General features: G+C 35.5%; 1 protein-coding gene across 1 annotated transcript in view; it reads right to left on the bottom strand.

The window, feature by feature from the left end:
• Rme-8 (receptor mediated endocytosis 8) overlaps nt 1-23,955 on the bottom strand; it is a 1,025,705-nt gene that overhangs the window by 350,092 nt on the left and 651,658 nt on the right. Inside the window, exon 32 of the mRNA XM_090414028.1 lies at nt 17,311-17,423. Coding sequence (XP_090270154.1) covers nt 17,311-17,423 — 113 coding nt within the window. The remainder of the gene's footprint in view (nt 1-17,310; nt 17,424-23,955) is intronic.

Here is a 23,955-nt window from a genome sequence, read left to right as displayed (position 1 = left end):
TGTACCGTATCAATCCACCTATATCTTGGTCTTCCTCTGGGTCGTTTTCCTGCCAACCTGGCAGAGAACACTTGTTTTGCTAATCTTTCCTCTCCCATTCTATTTAAGTGACCATACCATCTGAGATTAGCTCTGCTAACGCATTCCTGGATGCTGACAATGTCAAGTTCTTTCCTAATATCCTCATTTTTAATATGATATTGCCATTGATGCCATCTGTTCACGCCTCTAATCTTTCTCAGGACTCTCATATCTGCGGTCTCTAATCTTTGGTCAAGTGTTTTACTTCTGACCCAGCTCTCAGATCCATAAGTTAAAATTGGTTTGAACACAGTCTTGTATACAGCTAATTTAGTGTTCCGACTAATTTCTTTCTTATTCCATATGAATTTATTCAATTGACTTCCCACGATACCAGCTTTGCTGATTCTGTTGTCTATTTCTATATTTAGTTTACCATCTTCAGTAAAAATTGTGCCTAAGTAGCTGAAATGTTTTACTTGTTCCACAGGTTCTCCATTCACAACATAGTTGACATTTTCAATGATTCTGCCTATTTTCATTGTCTTTGTCTTTTTATTGCTGACCTTCATACCATATCTATTACAACAGCTATTCAATTTAGTCAGAGAATCTTGCAGACTTGTAGCGGATTTATTTAGAAGTATAACATCATCCGCATAAAGCAAAGAGCTGACATTAACATCTCCAATTTTGATATCAGGTTTAATACCACATTCTTTCATAATCTGATCCATATAGATAATGAATAACAGAGGGGATAATGTACATCCTTGTCTCACACCAGATTTAACATTAAACCATCTTCCTGTACTTCCTTCAATTCTAACTGCTGACTCACAACTCAAATAAAGACTAAGTATTGCTTGATATAATGCCCCATTGACACCATATAACTGCAGCGTATTGAATAGCTTCTCTCTTGGCACCTTGTCATATGCCTTTTCCAAATCGACAAAACTTAAATACAGATCTTTGTTATATTCCCATGCTTTCTCGACTATTTGTCGTAAAGTGAAGATCTGATCCTGACAGCCTCTATTTGGCCTGAATCCAGCTTGTTCTTCACCAAGCTTTTCTTCCACAATTCTTCTCAACCGTTTCTCAAGTATACTTGCATAGATCTTGCCAGGAACACTCAGTAGAGAAATACCTCTGTAATTCTCACATTCAGTTTTATTTCCCTTTTTATATATGGGTACTATGAGAGCTCTACTCCAATCATCGGGAATTCGTCCCTCTGTCCAGGCTTTCTGAACTATGCAGTGCAGCCAATGTAAGACTCTTATACCACCATACTTCAGCATTTCTGGTCGAACATCATCTACTCCTGCTGCCTTTCCACATTTCAAGCCTTTGATGGCTTTTTCTACTTCAAGTATGGATATATATTCTTGACTGCATGCCTGGTCAGTGTTTTTTATCACTGTGCTATCATCACTGCTTGTTTCATTTAGCAGTTTTTCAAAGTAATTACTCCATACTTCAAGGATATCTTTTTCTCCTGTTTTCATTTCACCTTTATCATCTCTAATTCCTTTTACAGCACTCTTTCCTCCATTCCTAAGCTTCTTCAACAACCTCCAGAATATTTTGCCACCTTCTTGATATTTATTTTCTATATTCTTGCCAAAGTCCTCCCATGACTTTTGTTTAGCTAGTTTTACACACTGTTTAGCTTTCTTACATTTGTCTCTGTATTCTGTAAGAGTAAAAGCTGACTTATTTGACAGGAACTTTTGATATGCTTTCTTCTTTTCCTTCACTGCCTCTTTAACTTCCTGTGTCCACCAGGGAGTTCTGATTTTTTTTATCCTTGCACACAACCTCACCACATGCCTCTCTGGCAGAATCAATCAATGTTTCCTTCAGAGTTTGCCACTGAATCTCCAAGGTTTGATTCCTGTTCTCAAACTCTTTCATTTTCTTTTCAATAATATTTCTGTATTTTAGTCTACAGTTCACATCTGAGAGCTGCTCAACTTTTATTCGCTTTAAAACTTTCTTACATGTTATTCTTTTCAATATGAAATTCTATTTTATCCTGCTCAAGACTAAATAGTGATCACTTCCAATTTCAAATCCTCTGTACACTCTGGTGTCCTGCACCAGGGAGAAAACATCACTATCAACAATAACATAGTCAATGAGACTTTTCTTATTCCTAGCCTCTTCTCTCCATGTGAATTTGTGCACATTTTTATGTTGGAACATGGTGTTAGTAATAACCAGTCCATGTCCTGAGCAGAAATCCAACAGATATTTGCCATTATTATTAGCTTTGCTCTTTTCTCCAAATTTTCCCCAAATATTTTTGTATGTCTCACAATCATTCCCTACTCTACTATTTAGATCCCCAACAAGGACCAACTTTTCCTTTTTCATTGTGTCAGTTGCTTTTTCTAAAGCCTCAAAAAATTCATCCACTTCTACCTTAGTAGAACCTTCTGTGGGACCATAGGCACAAATAAGTCTCATTGTCCAGTTTCCCATTCTCATATTTGCCCACATTACTCTACTTGAGACTGACTGCCATTCAAGAAGATTAGCCTCGTATTTTGTGTTGAATACTATGGCTACTCCTTCTTTTCCTTGATTGTCATTGCCTGAATATAACATTTTGTATTTATTGCTCAGAAAGATCTCACCAGTTTTGGTCTTTTTTGTTTCAGTCACCCCTATTATGTCGATCTGGTACTTAGCTAATTCCTCAGCTAGCTCCATTTCTTTGCCATTCAGGCTTCTTACATTGATAGTACCGATCTTTAACTCTGGTGATGTTGAGTTGGGGTTTATTTTCAGATTTGTTCCAGTAGCTGACTTTTCGCTGTTCGCCCTGGTTCCCTGGCGAAAACAACGGGGGCCTTGTTTAACCGGGCGGCGCCCCAGCCGGCATGAAATTTTGTCATGTTGTACCATCATTTTTTATTTTGGTTTAACCAATAAGAATACAATTTGGTCGGCTAAATCCCAAATTGCCAGCCCCTTAAGCACCCCATAAAGAAGTATATAAAGAAGTATATAAAAAATATAAAAAATAGGAAAACACCAGGAGAAGACAATATAAATATAGAACTATGCAAAAATGCAGGTGAAAAATTTAATGAAAGACTTCTGAAATTTTTTAATATGGTTCGGATGTCTGGAAAAACTCTGAACTCTTGGAAAAAAGCATTGGAAAATTATCCCAATCTATAAAAAAGGAAATAAAGATGATTGTAATAACTATAGGGGAATTAGTCTCTGAATACAGGATAAAAAATATATGCAGGAATATAAAAGAGAAGCTAAGCAGTATTGTAGAGGACAAACTACAGAAGAACAAAATGGTTTCCGTAAAGGCCGATCCTGCATAGATCCAATTTTAACTTTAAAATTATTAATAGAAAAGAGAAGAGAATTTCAAAAAGAAACACATGTGGCCTTTATTGATTATGAAAAAGCCTTTGACAAAATTGGTAGAACAAAAATTGTTTAACATTTAACTGATTTAAACATACCAAACCAACTTTTACAATCCATTCAAGAAATATATGCAGGAAATAAAATAGCAGTTAAATTAGAACACATCTCAGAATGGAAAGATATATCAAAGAGGAGTACGACATGAATGTGCCATCTCACCTCTGCATTTCAAAATGTGTGTGTGTGTGTGTGTGTGTTTAGTAATTTTAATGACTATAACCACCGAGATAATTAAGAATAAAAGTTTAATATATAGACAAAACTAGTTTCATTGGTAAGCCAACTTCTTCAGGTGTCAAAGTACAAAGATATATACATAAAAAAGACCAACAGAAGGTGTATTTTGACACCTGAAGAAGTTGTCTTACCAACGAAACTAGTTGTGTCTATATATTAAACTTTTATTCTTAATTATCTCGGTGGTTATAATCAATAAAATTACTAAACATGTTCATAAACAGAATCAATCTGCTTACAAATAACAATATATATATAAATAAAATTACAATCTGGAAATAGTATAACCCATTTGGTATACAAATAACCCCACAACAAATGAAGACGGATACACCACTATTTGCAGATGAGCAAACAGTATTAGCTACATAAGAAGATGGTTTACAAAGATCATTAAAATCATTAAATGATATCTCAAAACAATGTAATATGACAATATCTAAAGAAAAAATAAAAATAATGGCATTCAAAGGAGAAAACTCAATAAGAAGTAAAAGAGGGCGCTCATGAGTCAAGTGTGGCGGGCGTATGTAAGAAGAGCTCCAGATTGAGATAAGTATTCTTGGAATAATTAAGTATATATGATTTATTAAAACGCTAAAGGAATTGAACAACGTTGTTAAGGATATAAATTAAATTATACTTTAATAAATATTTTCCAATATTTCGGCAACGTCATGTTGCCATCTTCTAAGGGAACTTACAAAAAAAGGCACGTGCACGTAGACACTACAAACACAGTAACTGGGAATGAAGAGATGAAGCTATTGTTCTTCTAAAAGTCCTGATGGTGCCCTCTGGCGGGCTAAATAGGTGTTCTTGGCCGTTGGGCTGAAGGTCTGCTGATGTAAGCCTCCCAAATTTGGGGCAGTCGCATACAACCAAATTTGGAAAAACTTTTATTGGGATTATATTGATCAAGTGTATATAATAAACAACTAAGTTATACCAACTAGTTTCACCAACTAAGTCTGTTGGCATCTTCAGGGTACATAACTGATGAAAGGCACTAAAAAGTAAAAAACTGTTACAAACTAAAATCAACCGATTCCAATTATATTAAACAAAGAATAGAGCGCGCACAATACATTCATAGAGCGTGGATGATCTCACTTGTTATTATTTAGGAACGTTCTACAGTTGGCATTATAATTTAGTTCTGGCGAGCTGAAGGATCTGATAAGGGTCTTCCAGATCACAGGTAAGATTAGTCCTTGGTTCCTGTTAAGGTTTTGTGTACAGCGGGCAATTGTTGTGGCCTCCTTAAAAATTCGGGAGCGGAAGTCCTCCTCCATGTAAGGAATTGTGCTATCCCACTCTATGGTATGGTTCGTTCTTGAGAAATGAAAAGCTAAACCCGATTTTTCTTCTCTGTTATTATTGACGTGACCTATATGTTCTTTTTGCCTAATTTCAAGGCTCCTTGAAGTTTGGCCGATGTAATTCAACCCGCACGAGCATGGTATGTTATAAACTCCAGCATATTTGAAGATCTTTTGGAGATCTTAAGAATTGTCTAATCGTTTCTGTGGGTTTAAAGGCCACTCTTATTTTATGTGGTCTAAGGAGTCTAGCAATCTTATTTGAAACTGTCCCCAAGTATGGAATGACGATGGTAGAAATATAACGTACATCATCTTGTTGTCTTTGTCGGGGTTCAGAGAAAAGTATCTTGTGGACGAGTCTTCGAGGAAATCCATTCATGATAAGGTTGGTGGATATCAGGGATAGTTCTTCCTGAAGGTCTTGTTGATCTGTTGTAAGGAGAGAGGCACGGTTCTTCAACATGTGTACAATACTAAGTTTCTGTGGAAATTCTACGGTGGAAGAAAGCTACAGTAATACACCGTAGCAAATAGAAATTCGAAAGACTATTTATGGAATCAGCCTCAGCCCTAAGAAATTCTCCAAACCTCAACAAATTTGGTTTTATGCGACTGCCCCAAATTTGGGAGGCTTACATCAGCAGACCTTCAGCCCAACGGCCAAGAACACCTACTTAGCCCGCTAGAGGGCACCATCAGGACTTTTAGGAGAACAATAGCTTCATCTCTTCATTCCCAGTTACTGTGTTTGTAGTGCCTACGTGCACGTGCCTTTTTTTGTAAGTTCCTTTAGAAGATGGCAACGTGACGTTGCTGAAATATCGGAAAATATTTATTAAAGTATAATTTAATTTATATCCTTAACTACGTTGTTCAATTCCTTAAGTGTTTTAATAATGCATAACCAACGTATAAGCCTGTCTACGAGAATAAGTATATATGAGTATTTGTTTGTGTAAGAGCTGCTGTAAAAGTTGTGAGCTACCAGTATTATTAGTGTGCAGGATTTTCATTTGCCTAAACTTAATTACGAATTCGTTATTATTAGACCTTAGAGTAGTAACCGGCAGAGGAAATAACATGGTGGCAGCTTTGTCATTCCATGAATTTAATTTTGACTTCAGTCGTATTGGTAAGTGTGAGATGTGTTATATGTATTCTTTCAATTACATAAATGATTTGTGGATGTTTAGGGAGGATGGAAGGAGGGTGTGTGTGTGCAAAGTGTAACCTGAACCTGAATTGATGAATGCAAATATGAAATTGATAACAGAAAGTATTAGTAGGGAGAATGTCGTGGGGAAAATGAGTGCACGTTCGAAAGAGAAGGATGGTGTGAAAGAGAGGTGAAAGAATATTAAAAAATCAGTAAAAAAGAAAATGAGTGATTTAAAAACCGTAACAGATGTTAAAAAAGATGAAAGTGAAGCGAGAGTGGTGGAAGGAAATGAAATTGAGAGAACAAATGAAACTGGAAATGGCATGATGCAGGAATCGAAAGAATGAATGATAGTGAAAGTTCGACGCATGTTGGACCGAAAGTACGGAAGCACAGAAGGATGAATGAGAGTGAAAGTGAGAAGAGGGTGTCAAGAGTTAGAAAATTAGAAAGAATGAATGATAGAGAGAATGTGATGCAAGATTTGGAAGTTGAATTGGACTGGATGAGGAAAGAGATAAAATGGATGCGGAATGAAATTAAGAAAATTCAGGTAAAAACTATAAAAAGAAATCATGATGGCATGAATGAGTTAATGAAAGATGAGCGAGCAGTGTTATATGGCGACTCCATTATTAAAGGTGTGCTGGATGATAGGATGCACAAGGTATGTTTTCCAGGCGGTAAAATGAGTAGAGTGATCGAGGCATTGGATATGAGGAGGGTACGAGCAAAGGAATTGATGGTTTTAATCGGCGACAGAAGACACAGTTGAAGAAACAGTACCAGAAGAAGAGAAGACCAAGAAGAAATGAGCTAGACAAGAAACACTGAAGTTAGCACAGGAGAAGAGAATACTGAAGATAAGAAGGGATATCAGAACAAATAGAGGATCAATATAGAAGAAAGTGTAATGAGGTGAAAAAAAGCAGTCAGAATGGATAAGATGAAATGGTTAGAAGCACAATACAATAATATAGAACAGCACTATGGAGAGCATAAAAATAGGGAGGTGTACAAAATGATTAGAACCATTAATAGATGGGGGCAACCAAAACAGATCACAATTAAAGATGAAAAAGGCAAAGTATTGATGAATAAAGATGAAATTGTACAGTGGTGGACAAGACACTGTAGTGAATTATATGAAGAAAAACTAGATTTGGATAGAGTTGGGAAATGGATTGAAGAATTGAAGCAGTTATCACCACCAGATAATGAGTATGATATGGACATTTAGAAGAGAGGTAGAAAAGAAAAAAAAGGAAACCCTCCTACAGGGGGATTGACCAAATACCAAGAATCACTGGACTTAAACTAGAACAAGCAATAAGAGAAGCACAGGAGAGAAAGAAATGGCGAAGCATCATCAGAAAGGTCATGAGTCCTCAGGCATGAGGAGATCTGAGAGAGAGAGAGAGAGAGAGTTGGGAAGTAAAATGAAGACCATGGATAACACCTGGAAAATTCAAGTGCAAACTTTAATTAAAGCCTGCAAACAAATCTAAGAGTACTGGAAACATGCACCTTTAGCAGTGTCCTGTATGCATCTGAAACACAGGTAATAAATAAGGAAACAAGAAAAAGAATTTTGGAATTTGAAAGAACTTGTTACAGAAAGATTCTAAGAATAGGACGGGTACAGAAAATCACAAATGAAGAGCTCTATTGGAAGATACAACCAAAGGAGAATCTAATGCAGAAGATAAAGACATTCGTGTTTGGTATTATGGATGGTGTAAACAGAAGAAGTAGACCATACAGAGAATGAATAGAAAACATAAAGGACTGGTGTGGAATGGGTTTACAGAAACTACAACATTGTGCACTGGACAAAGAGGATAGTGAAGGAGGCATCGGACACAAATGGGAATTGAGCCAATGGTTCGTGATGATGAATCAATCCTCATAACATTACACAATTTTGATATCATTTTTGGTATCTATTCTTAAATACTCTCAGGTTTCTCCATCCCTTTCAAGTCTAGGTAACCATATCTGTGAACAGCAATCCAGATGAATCCACAACAATACTATTTAATATAAGCCCTCTGGCTATTTAATGTCCTATGCACCTTTACCCCATGCTCCCTTCCTGCTGCTATCATTTCAACCAATAGAAAATGCAACCTTCTGTGCATGAATCCCAAAGTTCAAAACTATACACTTAGCTACATTAAACTGACATGCTCATTAGTTCATCTTCTCAGCCTTTTGAAACTCTGCTGAAGAGCCATTATCAGCACATTCCTAATAACCCTTCCCAGCTTTGCATTATTAGCAATCAAATGAATATCTTCCTACAATCTATTTACAATATTATTACTATTATTACGGGCAACTCCAGGGAGTCATTAGACTCATCGAGGGAGGCCCCAAATCATATTCATCACAACTATTTGACATTCATACAGTATCTATCATACCTCGCCTTAAACTCATTCACTGTCACAGCATCCACCACAGACTCAGGGAGCACATTCCACTCATTCACTACTCTAAAAGTAAAGAACCCAGCTCTAACACCTTTACTAACCACACTTTTGCCCAGTTTCCATGGATGTCCCCTAGTCCTCCCATAACCAGCCCTGTTCTCAAAAATATCTTCTGAATTAATTTTATAGAAACCCTTCAGTAATTTGAATGTCTCAATCATATCTCCCCTCCTCCGCCTATCAACCAATTTTTGCAACCCACAAATCCTCAACCTGTTCTCATACGGTTCATTCCACAGACCTGCTATTATCTTGGTCACTCGCCTCTGGATCCTCTCCACCTCCTCCCCATCAAGAAGAAACCTAGGTGACCAAATCTGAGCACAGTAGTCTAGATGGGGTCTTATCAAGGCTCGATACAGAGGAACAATAACCTGCTTGTCTCTGCTTGTCAACGTATTCTTCAGCAATCAAGTGATTTGATGAGCTGTTTTGGTCACTTTTGCAATGTGTCCCCTAAATTTTAATTCCTTATCTACCAACACTCCTAAATCTCGTGCCTCATCAATTTCCTGGAGCACGGTTCCACCAATGCAGTAAACTGCCGCCAATCTTTTCACCCCAAAATGCATAACCTTACATTTTGCCACATTAAACTGACATCCATTCTCCTTAGCCCAGACCTCCAATCTATCCAAATCATCCTGCAAAATTTTGACATCTTCTGCATTCACTATTGCCCTACCCAACTTCGCATCATCCGCAAAGAAATGAACTGTTCCTCTCAGATCATTTCCTATATCATTTATGAACAAATTAAACAGCAGTGGTCCAAGAACAGATCCTTGTGGCACACCACTAGTCACAGGCCGTCTTGTGGACTCTACTCCCGAGTAAACCACTCTCTGATATCTCTCCGTCAACCACCCTCCTATCCATCTCACCAACCCTATGTCCATTCCCATATGCTGCAATTTACTGATTAGAATTCCATGTGGAATCCTGTCAAAGGCCTTGGCAAGGTCCAGTAGAATCACTGTAAACCCATTACCCTTATCCAGTTCAGCCGTCACTGTGTTATAATACGTGAGCAAGTTACTGAGGCATGACCTACCCTTCACAAAACTATGCTGTCCCCGATACAGTATCCCATTTTCTTCTATCCAATCTTGTATTTTCCTCTTGACTATTTTCTCTAAGACCTTGACAATGATTCCTGATATGCTAATCGGTCGGTAATTTACAACAGCAGTCTTGGAACCACCTTTATGCAGTGGAACTATTTTCCCCTCTTTCCACCCGCTCGGGACTAACCCAGACCTGAGACTCAAATTAAACAAAATGGTCAAGGGTACTGACAATTCTTTAGCTGCTTCTCGTACAACACGAGCTGGTATACCATCCAATCCCACAGATGTATTGACATTGAGGTTATGCAATAGACTACTCACCTCCACTTCATTAACCACAATTCCCGTATAATCTACTAGTTTATTCGTTTCTGCAATGTCACCACCTGGATGATATACTTTTGCAAAGTACTCAAATATGCATACAGGTTGGACAGTAATGGTTTCACTGTTGAGATCTGAGGGAATCCCACATGTTGCATACATCCAAATAACCATTTAACTGTCTTAATCACTTTTTTTTTTAATACAAATCCTGCCACTAAAGATTGTAAAAACCTGTCATGTTTTTTTAGTACCAAGGTAGGCCAAGGATTAAATAATCTAGGATCTCTGGTAGAGCTGGTTTAAGCTGCTCTAGAACCAAAAATATGGGCTATAAAGCAGCATTCCTGAATTATTTTCAAGTCCCTTTACACTGGTGGTTTCCCACTACAGTGAAAATATATTACACAAATTCTTGAACAGCATTAATAACCTTCAGTTATATATTATTATTATTACAGGTATCTCCGTGGAGTTAGTAGACTCATCATGGGAGACCCAAACTATCAAAACAATATCCATCATACCTCTTCTTGAATTCATTTACAGACAAAAGAACTCACAACTGAATCAGGCAATGCATACCACTCATTCACCATCCTCCAAGCAAAAAATCTACTTCTCACACACTTGTTAACCACACTTTTCCTTAATTTCCAGGGATGACATCTTCCATCACTTTGTCCGTCAATCTTATAAAAACCTTAGTGTAATTTAAATGTTTCTATTATATCCTCTCTTCTCCACCTATTAACCAACCTCTGCAATCTATCAATGTAGGGAACATTTTTTATTACTCACCAACTTAGTCACTCTTCTCTGAACCCCCTCCGCAACCTCCTCATCTCCAAGGAATCCAGGTAACCAGACTTGAGCACAGTAATCCAAATGCAGAAGTATCAACGACTTATAAAGAGGAATAAAAACCTCTTTATCTCTGAATGTTAGTATGTTCTACAATAATCAAGTAATCCTATGTGCAATCTTGGATACCTTAGCAATGTGCCCTCTGAACTTCATCTTCCTATCCACAAACAAGTCCCTAGCTTCATCAATGTGGTACACAGCTAGTAATCTTTCAATCCCAAAATGCATAACTTTACACTTTTCCACACTGAACTGACATCCATTACCTTTTGCCCATTTTGCCAGTTATTTAAATCATCCTGCAAACTCTCAACATCAGCTTGAATTTTTATTGCGCTACCCAACTTTGCATCATCAACAAACAACTGCATATCTCCCTTCAATCATTTCCTATATCATTTATGAACAAATTAAACAAAAACGGCCCAAGCACAAAGCCCTGAGGCATATCACTGGTCACCTGCCTCATCCTGGACTCTGCTCCTCCATACACTACTTTCTGGTATCTCTCCATAAGCCATTCTCTTATCCATATCCCTCATCCAGTATTCCATGGGGTATCCTGTCAAAAGCCTTACCAAAATCCAGAAATATCACTGTGTAGCCATTTCCCTTGTCCAACTCAGAAGTCATTCTATTATAAAAAGATAATAAATTACTAAGGCAGGATCGAGCTTTAACAAAACCATGTTGGCCCTTATAGAGTATCATATTCTGATCCACCCATTCTTGAATTCTGTACTTAACCAACTTTTCCAATACTTTTACTGAGATAGTGATTGGTCTGTAATTAACTACTGCAGTCTTAGAGCCACCTTTATGCAAAGGAACCAATTTGCCTTCCTTCCTTCCACTTCCTAGGGAATTGTAGATTTGAACTCATACCAGAGTTCAAACTTAAGTCAAATAACCAAGCAAGAGGATTTGACAATTCCTTTGCACATTCACGCAACCCGAGCTAATATTCCATCTAAACCTACAGTAGTGTTTGCATTTAAAATCTGCAATATACTAAGTACCTCTGATTTATTAACTTCAATTCTCGCATTAGTTATTACTTATCACATTAGTTACAGAGATATCCTCACTTGGGTGATAAACTTTTGAAAAGTGATCACACTCAGTAATTCTACTATTACATTTGAATTGGTCACCTCAATACCATCAGCACTTTGATCCCAAAGAACTCTTTGGGATTAACCTTGATCTCCTTGGCTAAGGTCTTCTCATAATCTGATTTAGCTTTTCTTACTATGCTGGTAACCTTCCTAGCTTGAGCCTTGTACTGCTCGCCTTTCTCCTTGTAAATTCTCAAGAACATTTTCTTTTTTTGCAGATCAAGCCTTATACTACTACTACTCATCCATCTTGTTTGTCTTCCTGACCATGGGAATACATTCTAATATTGCCTTCCTCAGATACCCTCTGATTATATCCCATGCACTGCTAACATCTTTCCCCTGCAATATAAACATAGCATTACATAGCATTGCTTTTTTTCAAATGCTTTAATGTCTGCATTTTTGAAATATCAGTAGCCAAATGTAGCAATTCTTGATTTAACGTATTTGACAATTCAGCTTCTAATTCTGTGATTTTTATAATATTTGTTGCCAATTCATGTTTCGAAACTCATAACTGATTAAGCAGTAAGGAATGGCTTGCTTTCTGATAAATTTTATGAGCACCTGGTGATTTGATAACTTCCTTTAGCCTAGCAAACGTGGGAAAGAGTTCATTGCATCTGCACTTTTTTAAAAAGGAGATTCTGGCATGTAGCTTACCCTGTTTCAATTGAAGTTTACCTAGTAAGTTGCTCTTCTGTGCTGTCAGTTGCCCCGTGAAGGAATAAGACCATTATATAGTGAAACCTGTGAAGCATTCATAACTAAACATACACACGTACAACACAGTATTAAATTTTTAATAAGTAAATATTTCATCCTAATTATCTTAGGACATCATCAGTACAGTTATTTCAAACAATACTAGGAATAACATATAGTTAGAGAGCATGCTTACAATGGAATCCCACAATAAGTGCAGTAGCATATTATAGAATCAAATTAAAATATATCTGATAAAAATAAATTAAGATTAAATTAAGTCATTCTTAAAATTAAAATAAAAATTGATTGATTAATCATTAATTAATTAAATATAATTAAAATGAAATTAAAATACAGTCATTCTGAACAAGAACTACAACTGTTTCTAGATAAAATCAACGTACTTCATCCTTGCATCAAATTCACACTAGAAAAAGAATCTTCACAAGGTATAGCTTTTCTGGATTTACGCATTTAACAAAAACAAGATGGTTCCATCTCCACTTCTGTCTATTGTAAGCCGACATTTTCAGGTTGTTACATTCACAACTCATCTGCTCACCATCCATCTAAAAAATTTGGCATCTTTAAATCATTAGTAGACAGAGCACACAGATTTTGCTCCTCCGAAGAATCTTTAAACCAAGAATTGGAAATCATAAAAAATACAGGCATACTAAATGGATACAATCCACAAACAACTCAAAAATTCAGTCACTCCCCCCCCCCCCTCACCATCACCACCACACACACACGTCAACCTAGACAAGAACAAGCCCGTAGGATTCCCATACCATATGTCAAAGGGCATCTCCAAATGTCTGTCATAAATTATGAAGAAATACAAATCATACCAGACCTTTTCTTTTAGGTGATCAGCATTCATTTTTGAAATTATGGATTCTACAACCGTGTTAGAATAACTCTTTTTATTATCCCGACGTTTCGATCTTCATATCAAGATCATTATCTAGAGCAGACATAAATATACAAGACAAGCTGCGTTACATTTCGAACTGAAAGCTATAGAAACAATGATTTGATCACATGCTACTCACTGGCATGACATCTAGTGAAAAAAGAAAAAAAATTGGATAATGGAATCATTATCAACCACCCCAATCTAAACAATAATGATGGTCTAAAAATCCAATACATATGGAAAGCATATATTCGTCCCACAAATCCTTCCTCTCTAAGAACAACTATAAATAGGACTGTACAAAATCCAGGATCCTAAATCTAAAATAACATTAAGAATAAAAAAATAGGACATCACTGTTAAAGAAAAAAATCTGTAAGAAAGAATGTTTATTCATGTTGTAATTTATGAATAATTTTTTAAATCAAAAATAACAATTGTAATAATAGAAATAGGAGACATCACTGTCACTGGAAGGAAAACTATCTGTAAGCAAGAATGTTTATTCATGTAATCATAAATTAAATCTAGCTTGATGTTTTTTTTTGTTTTTTTTTTTCACTAGAGGTTATATATTTATGTATGCTCCAGATGATCTTGATATGAAGATCGAAACGTCGGGATAATAAAAAGAGTTATTCTAACATAGTTGTAGAATCCATAATTTCGAAAATGAATACCAGATCTATAATTTGCTACCTTCTCCTAAAGACAAACACTTACCTTTGATGATACCTGGCATTTACGAAGTTCCATGTTCCTGTATGATGTCTTACTATGGACAGACAGTAAGATCTATTAGTAAATGCATCTATGAACATCAAGACCATATCCGTCTTATCAAACCTCACAAATCAGGCTTAGCAAAACACAGAGCTGAACACCCAAACCATAGGATCCAATGGAAAAACAGCAAACTTCTACACAGATCCTTGTATAAACATGAGCGTTTATATAAAACAAGTGCTGAAGCTCGACATCACAGACCCAATTTAAACAACAATGATGTTCTCGTATCTCTGAAGTCTGGGAAAATGTCATCCTTAATTGTATAAATTAAATTTATGAATGTTATTTTATTTTAATTTAATCTAATTTATTTTTCATCGGATATATTTTAATTTAATATGATTTAATTTAATGCAGATGATGTTATACTTCTAAATAAATCTACAATTCTGCAAGATTCCCTGACTAAATTCAATAACTGATGCAATAGATATGGTATGAAGGTTAGCAATAACAAGCCAAAGACAATGAAAATAGGCAGACGCATTGAAATCAACTGCAGTGTGAATGGAGAACCTAAAGAACAAGCGAAACATTTCAGCTACTTAGGCATGATTTTTAGTGAAGATGGTAAATTAAATATGGAAATAGACACAGAATCAACAAAGCTAGTATGGCAGGAAGTTGTAAAAATAATCATATTAAAAAATTCTGAATATTTTTATGTATTAATATTGCTTGTTAGTTTTTGTTTTCATACATGCAGTGTCTGCACTTGTGATGTGCTCGTTATGAAAATATTATGTTAGAAGTAATATGTAAAAAAAAAAGTAAAAATATTGAAGTACTTACTTAATTGATTATTTGTATTATTTATAAGAAAGTTTGTTGTGTTTTTAAATGTTGAATTTTGTGTTTATGAAAGACTTTCTTCAGTGCTGGTGGATACAGCGAGTCAGCCATATTTTTACAATGCGTAGTTTCTGACGTTGTTGAAGTGCGCATGCTCCCGGAGTGAACTTGATGTTTGATTGACAGCTGACAAGAAAGCGTTGCGTATCCAAGTTACAGTGGTAAACAAGAGAGCGTTCGGAAAGTTTTTTTTTTTAGAACACTGGCCGAGGAATATTCAAGTTGGGAGGAACTTGATTTTTTGTGTGCGGCAGTCAAAAGGAAATTTCATATTGTATTCCGAAAAAGGAATAGTGGAAATAATATGTTTCAAGAAGGAATAAGTACAGAAGAAAAAGGAAATCTTGAAACTAAGTTTTTATAAACTGGCCGAGGAATATTCAAGTAGAGAGGAACTTGATTTTTTGTGTGCGGCAGTTAAAAGGAAATTTTATATTATATTCCGAAAAAGGAATAGTGGAAATAATATGTTTCAAGAAGGAATAAGTACAGAAGAAAAAGGAAATCTTGAAACTAAGTTTTTATAAACTGGCCGAGGAATATTGAAGTTGGAAGGAACTTGATTTTGTTTTGTGTGAGGCAGTAAAAAAAGAATTTTAAAGGGATCCTAAAATTGAAGTACAGAACCTTGTAACTTCTGGAAAAGAGCCTTAACAGGAAAAGAAAAAGACTATGAACATTTTTTTTTGATTGTGAAAGAAAAAGTGTTTTGTCTTAAGAGTAAGTTTATATTTTTTAAATAAGGCCTTGGATCCATATAATCTGTAGTTGTAGTTATGTATTTTTACTAGAAGTGTATATATGTTGTTTTAAGTTTTTATTAAATGTGTTTATTTTGTACTTGGTGTTGAGTCAATGATTAGTTGGATTCTGAAAGAGTGAGTTAAAGTCATTGCACCACTTGGAGTGAACTCTTTGTGCAAATATAATAACATATAGGGACACTCGGAGTCAAAAATAAAAATAATTGTTAGTAAATGAAATATTATTTATAATACACATTATAAATAACAATGGCACATATTATAGGATAATTCATTAAATATTAACAATAGACAATGAAAATAGGCAGACGCATTGAAATCAACTGCAGTGTGAATGGAGAACCTAAAGAACAAGCGAAACATTTCAGCTACTTAGGCATGATTTTTAGTGAAGATGGTAAATTAAATATGGAAATAGACACAGAATCAACAAAGCTAGTATGGTAGGAAGTCAACTGAATAAATTTATATGGAATAAGAGAGAAATTAGTCAAAACACTAAATTAGCTATACACAAGACAGTGTTCAAACTAATTTTATCTTTTGAATCTGAGAGCTGGGTTAGAAATAAAATACTTAACCAAAGACTAGAGACAGCAGATATGAGAGTTTGAGAAAGATTAGGGGAATGAACAGATGGCATCAATGGCAATATCATATTAAAAATGAGGATATTATGAAGAACTTGACATTGATCCAGGAATGTTAGCAGAGCTAATCTCAGATTGTATGGTCACTTAAACAGAATGGGAAGCAAAAATCAGCAAAACAAGTGTTCTCTGACAGATTGGCAGGAAAAAGATCTAGAAGAAGACCAAGATATAGGTGAATTGATACATAAAAAGTATCTAACCCTTAGAAGACAGAAATATAAGATATGATAACATTGGAGTCTTGACAGATAACAGATTGATTTGGAGGAAAATTGTAGATAGGAAGTTCCTGTGCACTCCCTTGAGGATACATGTCAGGAATTTGATTATTGTGATGACAAAATACATAATAAATAAATAATAAATAATACAAAAACGTGTACTTCTCCAACCCCAAAAAAAGGTCAACAGAGAGAGTAAAACCATCAATACAAATCACATGTTTAATCTATATCCTTATTCAATAGAAATAAGCATGGGAAAAATTATATATGAATGTTCCACATTTGCTAAATAATTATCTATTATCAAAACCTGCCATTCTTCTCTTTTTAGGCCTAAGACTTCATAAGCATCATCCACTGATAATGAGGGTGGCTTTTTCTCTACTTCTTGTTTCCATGCCTCCAAAACATCCTTTAATAATTTCACCTAAGTAAAAGAGATGAAAAATCTGAAACACTGCTCGTGCAGATTCAATATATATATATATATTTTTTTTTTTCCCAAAAAATAAAATAAATAAAATAATAATAGTTATCATTAAATCTTTGAATTACCTGCTTGACTAGAAATAATGAAAACAAAAAATTAATACGGTGTACTTGTGATTATTTTAGCTTCTTATTGAGACAATCAGAAAATATGTGGAATCCAAATTTTGCTCTATTTTTTTTAAATTGTCATATAACATGATTTATATATGAAGTTTACTTTTCAAATAATAATCTGTCTGTAATCTTAGATGGATCCCTGTAAAAAGGCACAACCTTGTAGATTTTCTTTGCAGTTATAACACATTCAACTACTTCGAACATCACTATAACAAACTACTGAAAAAAGTCCAATCCAAGGCACCTATGTGCATGGCTATTATAAAAGAAAATTCACTATAGCACACACCACTATAACAAACAATTCATCCAATATGACTGTACTATAGTAAGAAATGCCTGTATCACTGTAGTACAAACAAAAATTACTGCACATGTAGACTGTGATTTTTTCTTTCCCTTCTCAATTCTCTCCACTCACTTCCTAGTTCTTCTGACCTCCTGTAGCTTGTCACTTGTCATATGATCAAGTTTCATAATTATCACTTTCAAGTAACTTGTCAAAATTGTTATCCACATTTTCAAGCCCATTTATAATAATGATGAAATTAAGCAATTCAAAGTTGCTCACTTTAACATCAATACTTGTACATCATCAATGTATGAAAGCAATTTATTTAACATGAATGATTGAGCATAACTGATTTTACAAAAGAAGGCTCGTCTATTAGCCTTCTTTTGCTAATAGACTAGCAAAAGTTTATTTATTTATTTATTTATTTATTTCAATGAAAAGAGTTCTGAGAATACTAACACAGCAGTGTTTGTAATCAACATAATGCCTTGATTCATTGGTGTCATTATGGTAGTGGTGGTGATATTCTAATGCTATGGTCATATTATTATTAAGATCTCCAGGGAATCAAGGGTTCACTGAGAGAAGCCACAGATCACCCACACCAGCTGTCATAACTTCTATTTAACTCATTCACACTAGAGGATTGCCACTTCAACAGAAGAACTGCTCCACTCACTCTCCTTCATAGTTAAACAGTAATCAGCATTCATTATTAAAAAAAAAAAAAATAAACACCATGTTGGAGTAAAATTTCAATATAATATAAACTAAAATAATCATTCAACATTTTGATCTTCATATCAAGGTTGTCTGGAGTATGGACATTCATACAAAAAAAAAAAAACTATATTACAATCTACATGGTATGCTGAAGTCCGAGTAATTTGGTCAACCATTAAAACTTGTGGCCTAACCTCTGGTGAAAAAAAATCCTTGATGTAAAGAACACAAATGACACATTCAATTTAACAATTTGGGCAAAGCAAGCCTCTCAAGATCAGGCTCTTAACACATTACACATTCCAAAATTGACTGGAAAAGTGATTTACATTATATAAAGACGTGGTATGAATGCAAATTTAAAGAAGCCTGTGAAATTTTGATTAATCATCTTAATCTAAAAAATAATGGTGATGCCCACTTAAGTTCAAGTTTTCCAGCAAATCCTTGCTTTAGGATTCTAAGCAAATATTTCAGCTCATATTGGCCATCACCTATACTGTTTTGTTCTAATTTATGTGAGAGTATGTTGCTCTCTAGCTTAATATATCTCTTAATGAATGATAACCAAATAGATTTGGATACTTTAGGCGCAAACTTTGTTTGCGCCTAAAGTATCTTCAGGACTGTGGCAACTCGTGATAAAGGTGGATCAAGTTCTCATCACTCTTTGTCTTAGTATCTCCCATAATGCAAAGCACATCTCCTTGCGGACATGTATAATGCTATGCATTAAGGGAAGGGCCACTTCCCAGACCATTTTCGACTTTTATTGAGGACTCGTCAGTGGGAGCCAGACCCAGAGGTAGTGATACTAAGGCAGAAGCAATGGAGAAGTCATATTTACCTATATGAGTTGCCAAAAGGTGTCTCACCTTATTATTAAATTACTCTGGATTTAGAGAAAGATGTTGGAAGTTTTTCCCCACTTGGTTTGACGATAATAAATTTAGTTTAATGCTTTATCCAAGTGTAAGCAAACAAAGTTTCTGCCTGAAGTATCTTCAGGACCGAGGCAACTTGTCGTAAAGGTGGATCAAGCTCTCATCACTCCTTGTCTCAGACCCAGAGGTAGTGATACTAAGGCAGAAGCAATGGAGAAGTCATATTTACCAGACCCATCAGTGGGTCTGGCTCCCAATCATGAGACCTCAATAAAGGTTGAAACCGGTCTGGGTAGTGGTCCTTCCTTTAATGCATAGGATTATACATGTCTGCAAGGAGATGTGCTTTGCATTATGGGAGATACTAAGACAAGGAGTGATGAGAGCTTGATCCACCTCTTACCATGAGTTGCCTCAGTCCTGAAGATACTTCATGCACAAACTTTGTTTGCTTACACTTGGATAAAAGATTAAACTAAATTTATTATAGTCTAACCAAGGGGGGAGGGGAACTTCCAACATCTTTCTCTAAATCCAGAGTAATTTAATAATAAGGTGAGACACCTTTTGGCAACTCGTATAGGTAAATATGACTTCTCCATTGTTTCTGCCTTAGTATCACTACCTCTGGGTCTGGCTCCCACTGACGAGACCTCAATAAAGGTCGAAAACGGTCTGGGAAGTGGCCCTTCCCTTAATGCATAGCATTATGGGAGATACTAAGATAAGGAGTGATGAGAACTTGATCCACCTTTACCGTGAGTTGCCTCAGTCCTGAAGATACTTCAGGCACAAACTTTGTTTGCTTACACTTGGATAAAGGATTAAACTAAATTTATTATAGTCTAACCAAGTGGAGAAAAAAAAAACTTCCAATACAAGGAATTATGATCAAACATCTTCCTTCCCTAGCCCTAAATTAGCTACTTCGCCTATACAACAATAACCTAAAACAAGCAAAAGCTCCAAAAGACTGGAAGACAGCCACAATCAAACCAATCTTAAAGCCACTCTTGATGGAAAAAATGATACTCCAACATTTGAATTACTATCTAAACAAAAATAGTATACTACCAAATTTTCAGGCTGTCGTTAGAAGAAATCACTCAACAACTGATCAACTGAACCCAGACAATTCAAGATAACTTCTAGACCAAACTTACCAAATCTGCCATTGCAGCTTTTATAGATTATAGCAATACCTTTGACAAGGTGTGGAGGCAGAAAACTCTTTTCCAAACTTTGTCATATTGGAATAAAAGGAAAAGTTCTAAACTGGATTTATGACTTCCTAAGAAATAGAACAATTCGAGTTAGAGTAAATAGTACCTTTTCCAAGAAAGTGAAAATAAGACAGGGACTCCCTCAAGGCAGCATTTTGAGCCCACTCCTTTTTTCCATTTACATAAATGACTTATAAAAATATAAATAAAGAAACAAAGATAGCTATGTTTGCTGATGATTTGGTCCTATTTTCAGCTCAAAACAATCTAGAAATAGCAGAAGGTCACTTAAACAAAGCCAGTGAAAGTTTATCTACATACTGTAAAAACCAAAAAAATCAAAATTAACCCTACTAAATCAGAAATTTATGTATTTACCATTAATAACCACCTCAGAAAGTGGAGACCAAATATTAAGCTAAACAGTCAACTAATTACATTTGATGAAAACCCCAAATACCTTGGAGTTACTCTGGATCCATCACTAAGCTTCAATAAACATAACAACAAAGTTGCAGTCAGAGCAAAAAGAAGACTAAACATCATGAAAAGTATCTCAGGTAAAGAGTGGGAAGCCGATGCTAAAACCTTAAAAGTCACATACACCTCTATTATCCGACCCATAATGGAATATGCTTCGCCTATCTGGATGCAAACATCACAAACCAGTTTAGACAAGCTTATAAAAATTCAGAAAAATGCAGCTAGAATCATATGCGGACTAACGAATGCAACTCTTGGAAAAATAGCAGAATTCGGATCCAACCTTGTTCCTTTAAAAATTAGGTTGCAAGAAAATCTTACTAAATTTGTAGAAAAAAGAGCCAATCTTGCACATCATAGAACAAGTAAACTTTTTAAAAATTGGCAACAAACAAACAGAATAAAGAAAAAATCAACAATTCATGAAATCATGGAAAGTAAAATTCCCTTGAATTTTCCAAATAAAATAGCCGACAACCCAGCATTTCCTCCAAATCAAGACAGGAAAAATATAGTTATCAATTTGGAAATAGGGAAATATGAGAAAAAAGCCTAGAAAACCCTGAAATCTTGAGATCATTAGCTCTTTCAAATAAAATGGAATATGGACCTGACTCAATAAAGATCCACACAGATGGCTCTAAAAATCCAATGGCAATTCTGGGAATGGCATACTCATCTATGGCTCTCAAAATACAGAACTAAAAACAACTAACATTATTGGATGCAACTCATGCCATGCAGAATTAATAGCCATTAACACGGCACTGCAACATTTGGATAAACAAAACCCAAAGGAATTTATATTTTTCACAGATTCTTTAGCAGCACTTCAGGATATTAGGAACTGCTACACTAGCCATCAAGAAATACTTAGAGACACAGCAAAAAGCATAAACTACATAAGGATTCCAAAATAATTTTCCAATGGATCCCATCCCATGTGGGATTAAAGGGAAATGAAACTGCAGCTGAAGTAGCAAAAATATCTGCAACATCAAGTGATACCATAGATTTCAATCTTTTTAAAGCCACTCAAAAAGAAAACATAAAAGAACAATTCTCCAGGACATGACTCACCACTGGTATTCAGCAGAAAAACCAGGAGCTACCATCAACTCCAAGTTTAATCGCTGTGTCACTACCATGATCTCTCGCCTCAAGACTGGCCACACAAGACCAATCAAGTTTAGCAACGGAATAAAAGTCTTCCCCATCTGTAAAATCGAGGAAGCATCACCAACGTATTTACTAATTGTATGAATATTTCCAAATGTGAACTTTATAACAACCCAGAAAAGGTGCTGTATATAATACATAAATTTGACCTCTATGATCTGGTGTAATAATACCATGAAAAAAAAAAGTATATGGAGAAGCAGAGGTCATGAAAATCACATAAGTAATAGTGTACCACAGGAATCTGTGCTTGGATCGCTGCTATTTTAATTTGCACATTAAGGTTATATGAAATGATTTGAAGGGAAATACTAAGTTTGCTGATGATGCAAATTTTGGTAGAGTAAAAGTTAATTAAGGCTACATATAATCAGCTTGCATAATGATATAAATAGGCTGATAGTATAGGGAAAAAATAATGGATGCCAGTTATGAATTAGATATGGGGATTGGTGGATAAGAAGGTAAGGTTCAGAGGACATATACCAATAGTGACCAAAGTAAATATTGAAAAAGGCAATAGAAAGCACATAAGAAAAGTATAATTTCTAAAACCTTGATACCATCATCTCTGGAATACCAGATGGGATAGTATCAAAGACAGTACCTGAGCACAGATCTAATCATCTAGGTTTCTTAGAGATGAGAAGATGGTAGAGAGCACTGTTCCTTCTAATTTTTGCTGGTTCATGTGTACATGAAAAAACATTTTGTCCACAAGTTTCCAGTTGCAGACTCAATGTGTGTGTGTGTGCTAATTTACTATTTCTCTTATTAATGTTACCCTTTTTTTATCCAGCTATAACCTGTAAAGATGTGAAGAGCTGTAAAGAGCAGTGGACTGTAGAGGTACTTAGCAGACATCCATAGGTCGCTGGTTCGACTTCGGCTCGAAGGATTTTTTTTTACACTGCCTCTGTGGCGCAATTAGAAAAATGACCGTACGTTGTGCCCTTTGTTTGGAAAAGGCATAAGTTCAACTCTCCTCAGGAGGAGAGGAATCTTTATAGCCAGCCTGGCTGGCCATGTGGTTAGCATGTCCTCTCTCCAGTCAAGAGGAGATCCCGCCGTGGGCATGGATGTTTGTGAGTCTGTGGAATACCAGTGGTGGTGGTCGGCGGTAGATGGCGTTGGTGTAGTTGCAGTCAGTTGGTGGATTGTGAGTGGTGGAAGCAGAGTTGTAGAGTAGATGCCTTCTCTCGACGAGTCTTTGGACTCCCTGGAGATGACAAATGATAATAATAATAATAAATTTGCATAGCTACAAAAATTCATTGCCATGTGCATGGGTTAAAGTGACTTTACTGTCTACACAGTAGACAGTAAATAAATATGCCTTTGCAACTTCATGTTAGCATGTATAATTAAGTTGGAATGAGTTAGAGTAATATTGAGGTAGACACATTGAAGAAGTTACTGAATTTACTAAGTGAAAAGTATGATTTATCATATTTTTTTTATAGTACTGGCAAAAATTATTGACTATAAATTAGAAATTCTGAAAGCAAAAATTCTGTGTGCACATTTACTAGGCACATGCGCTCCCTTTTGGATTAGTGGGGT

This window comes from Typopeltis vanoorti, chromosome 2, assembly GCF_054136105.1.
Source record: "Typopeltis vanoorti isolate ZY-2024b chromosome 2, IOZ_Tvanoo_1.0, whole genome shotgun sequence".
NCBI classification, from domain to species: domain Eukaryota; kingdom Metazoa; phylum Arthropoda; class Arachnida; order Uropygi; family Thelyphonidae; genus Typopeltis; species Typopeltis vanoorti.
The sequence above is the reverse complement of the archived record's forward strand: the minus strand, read 5'-3'. Positions and strand labels throughout refer to the sequence as shown.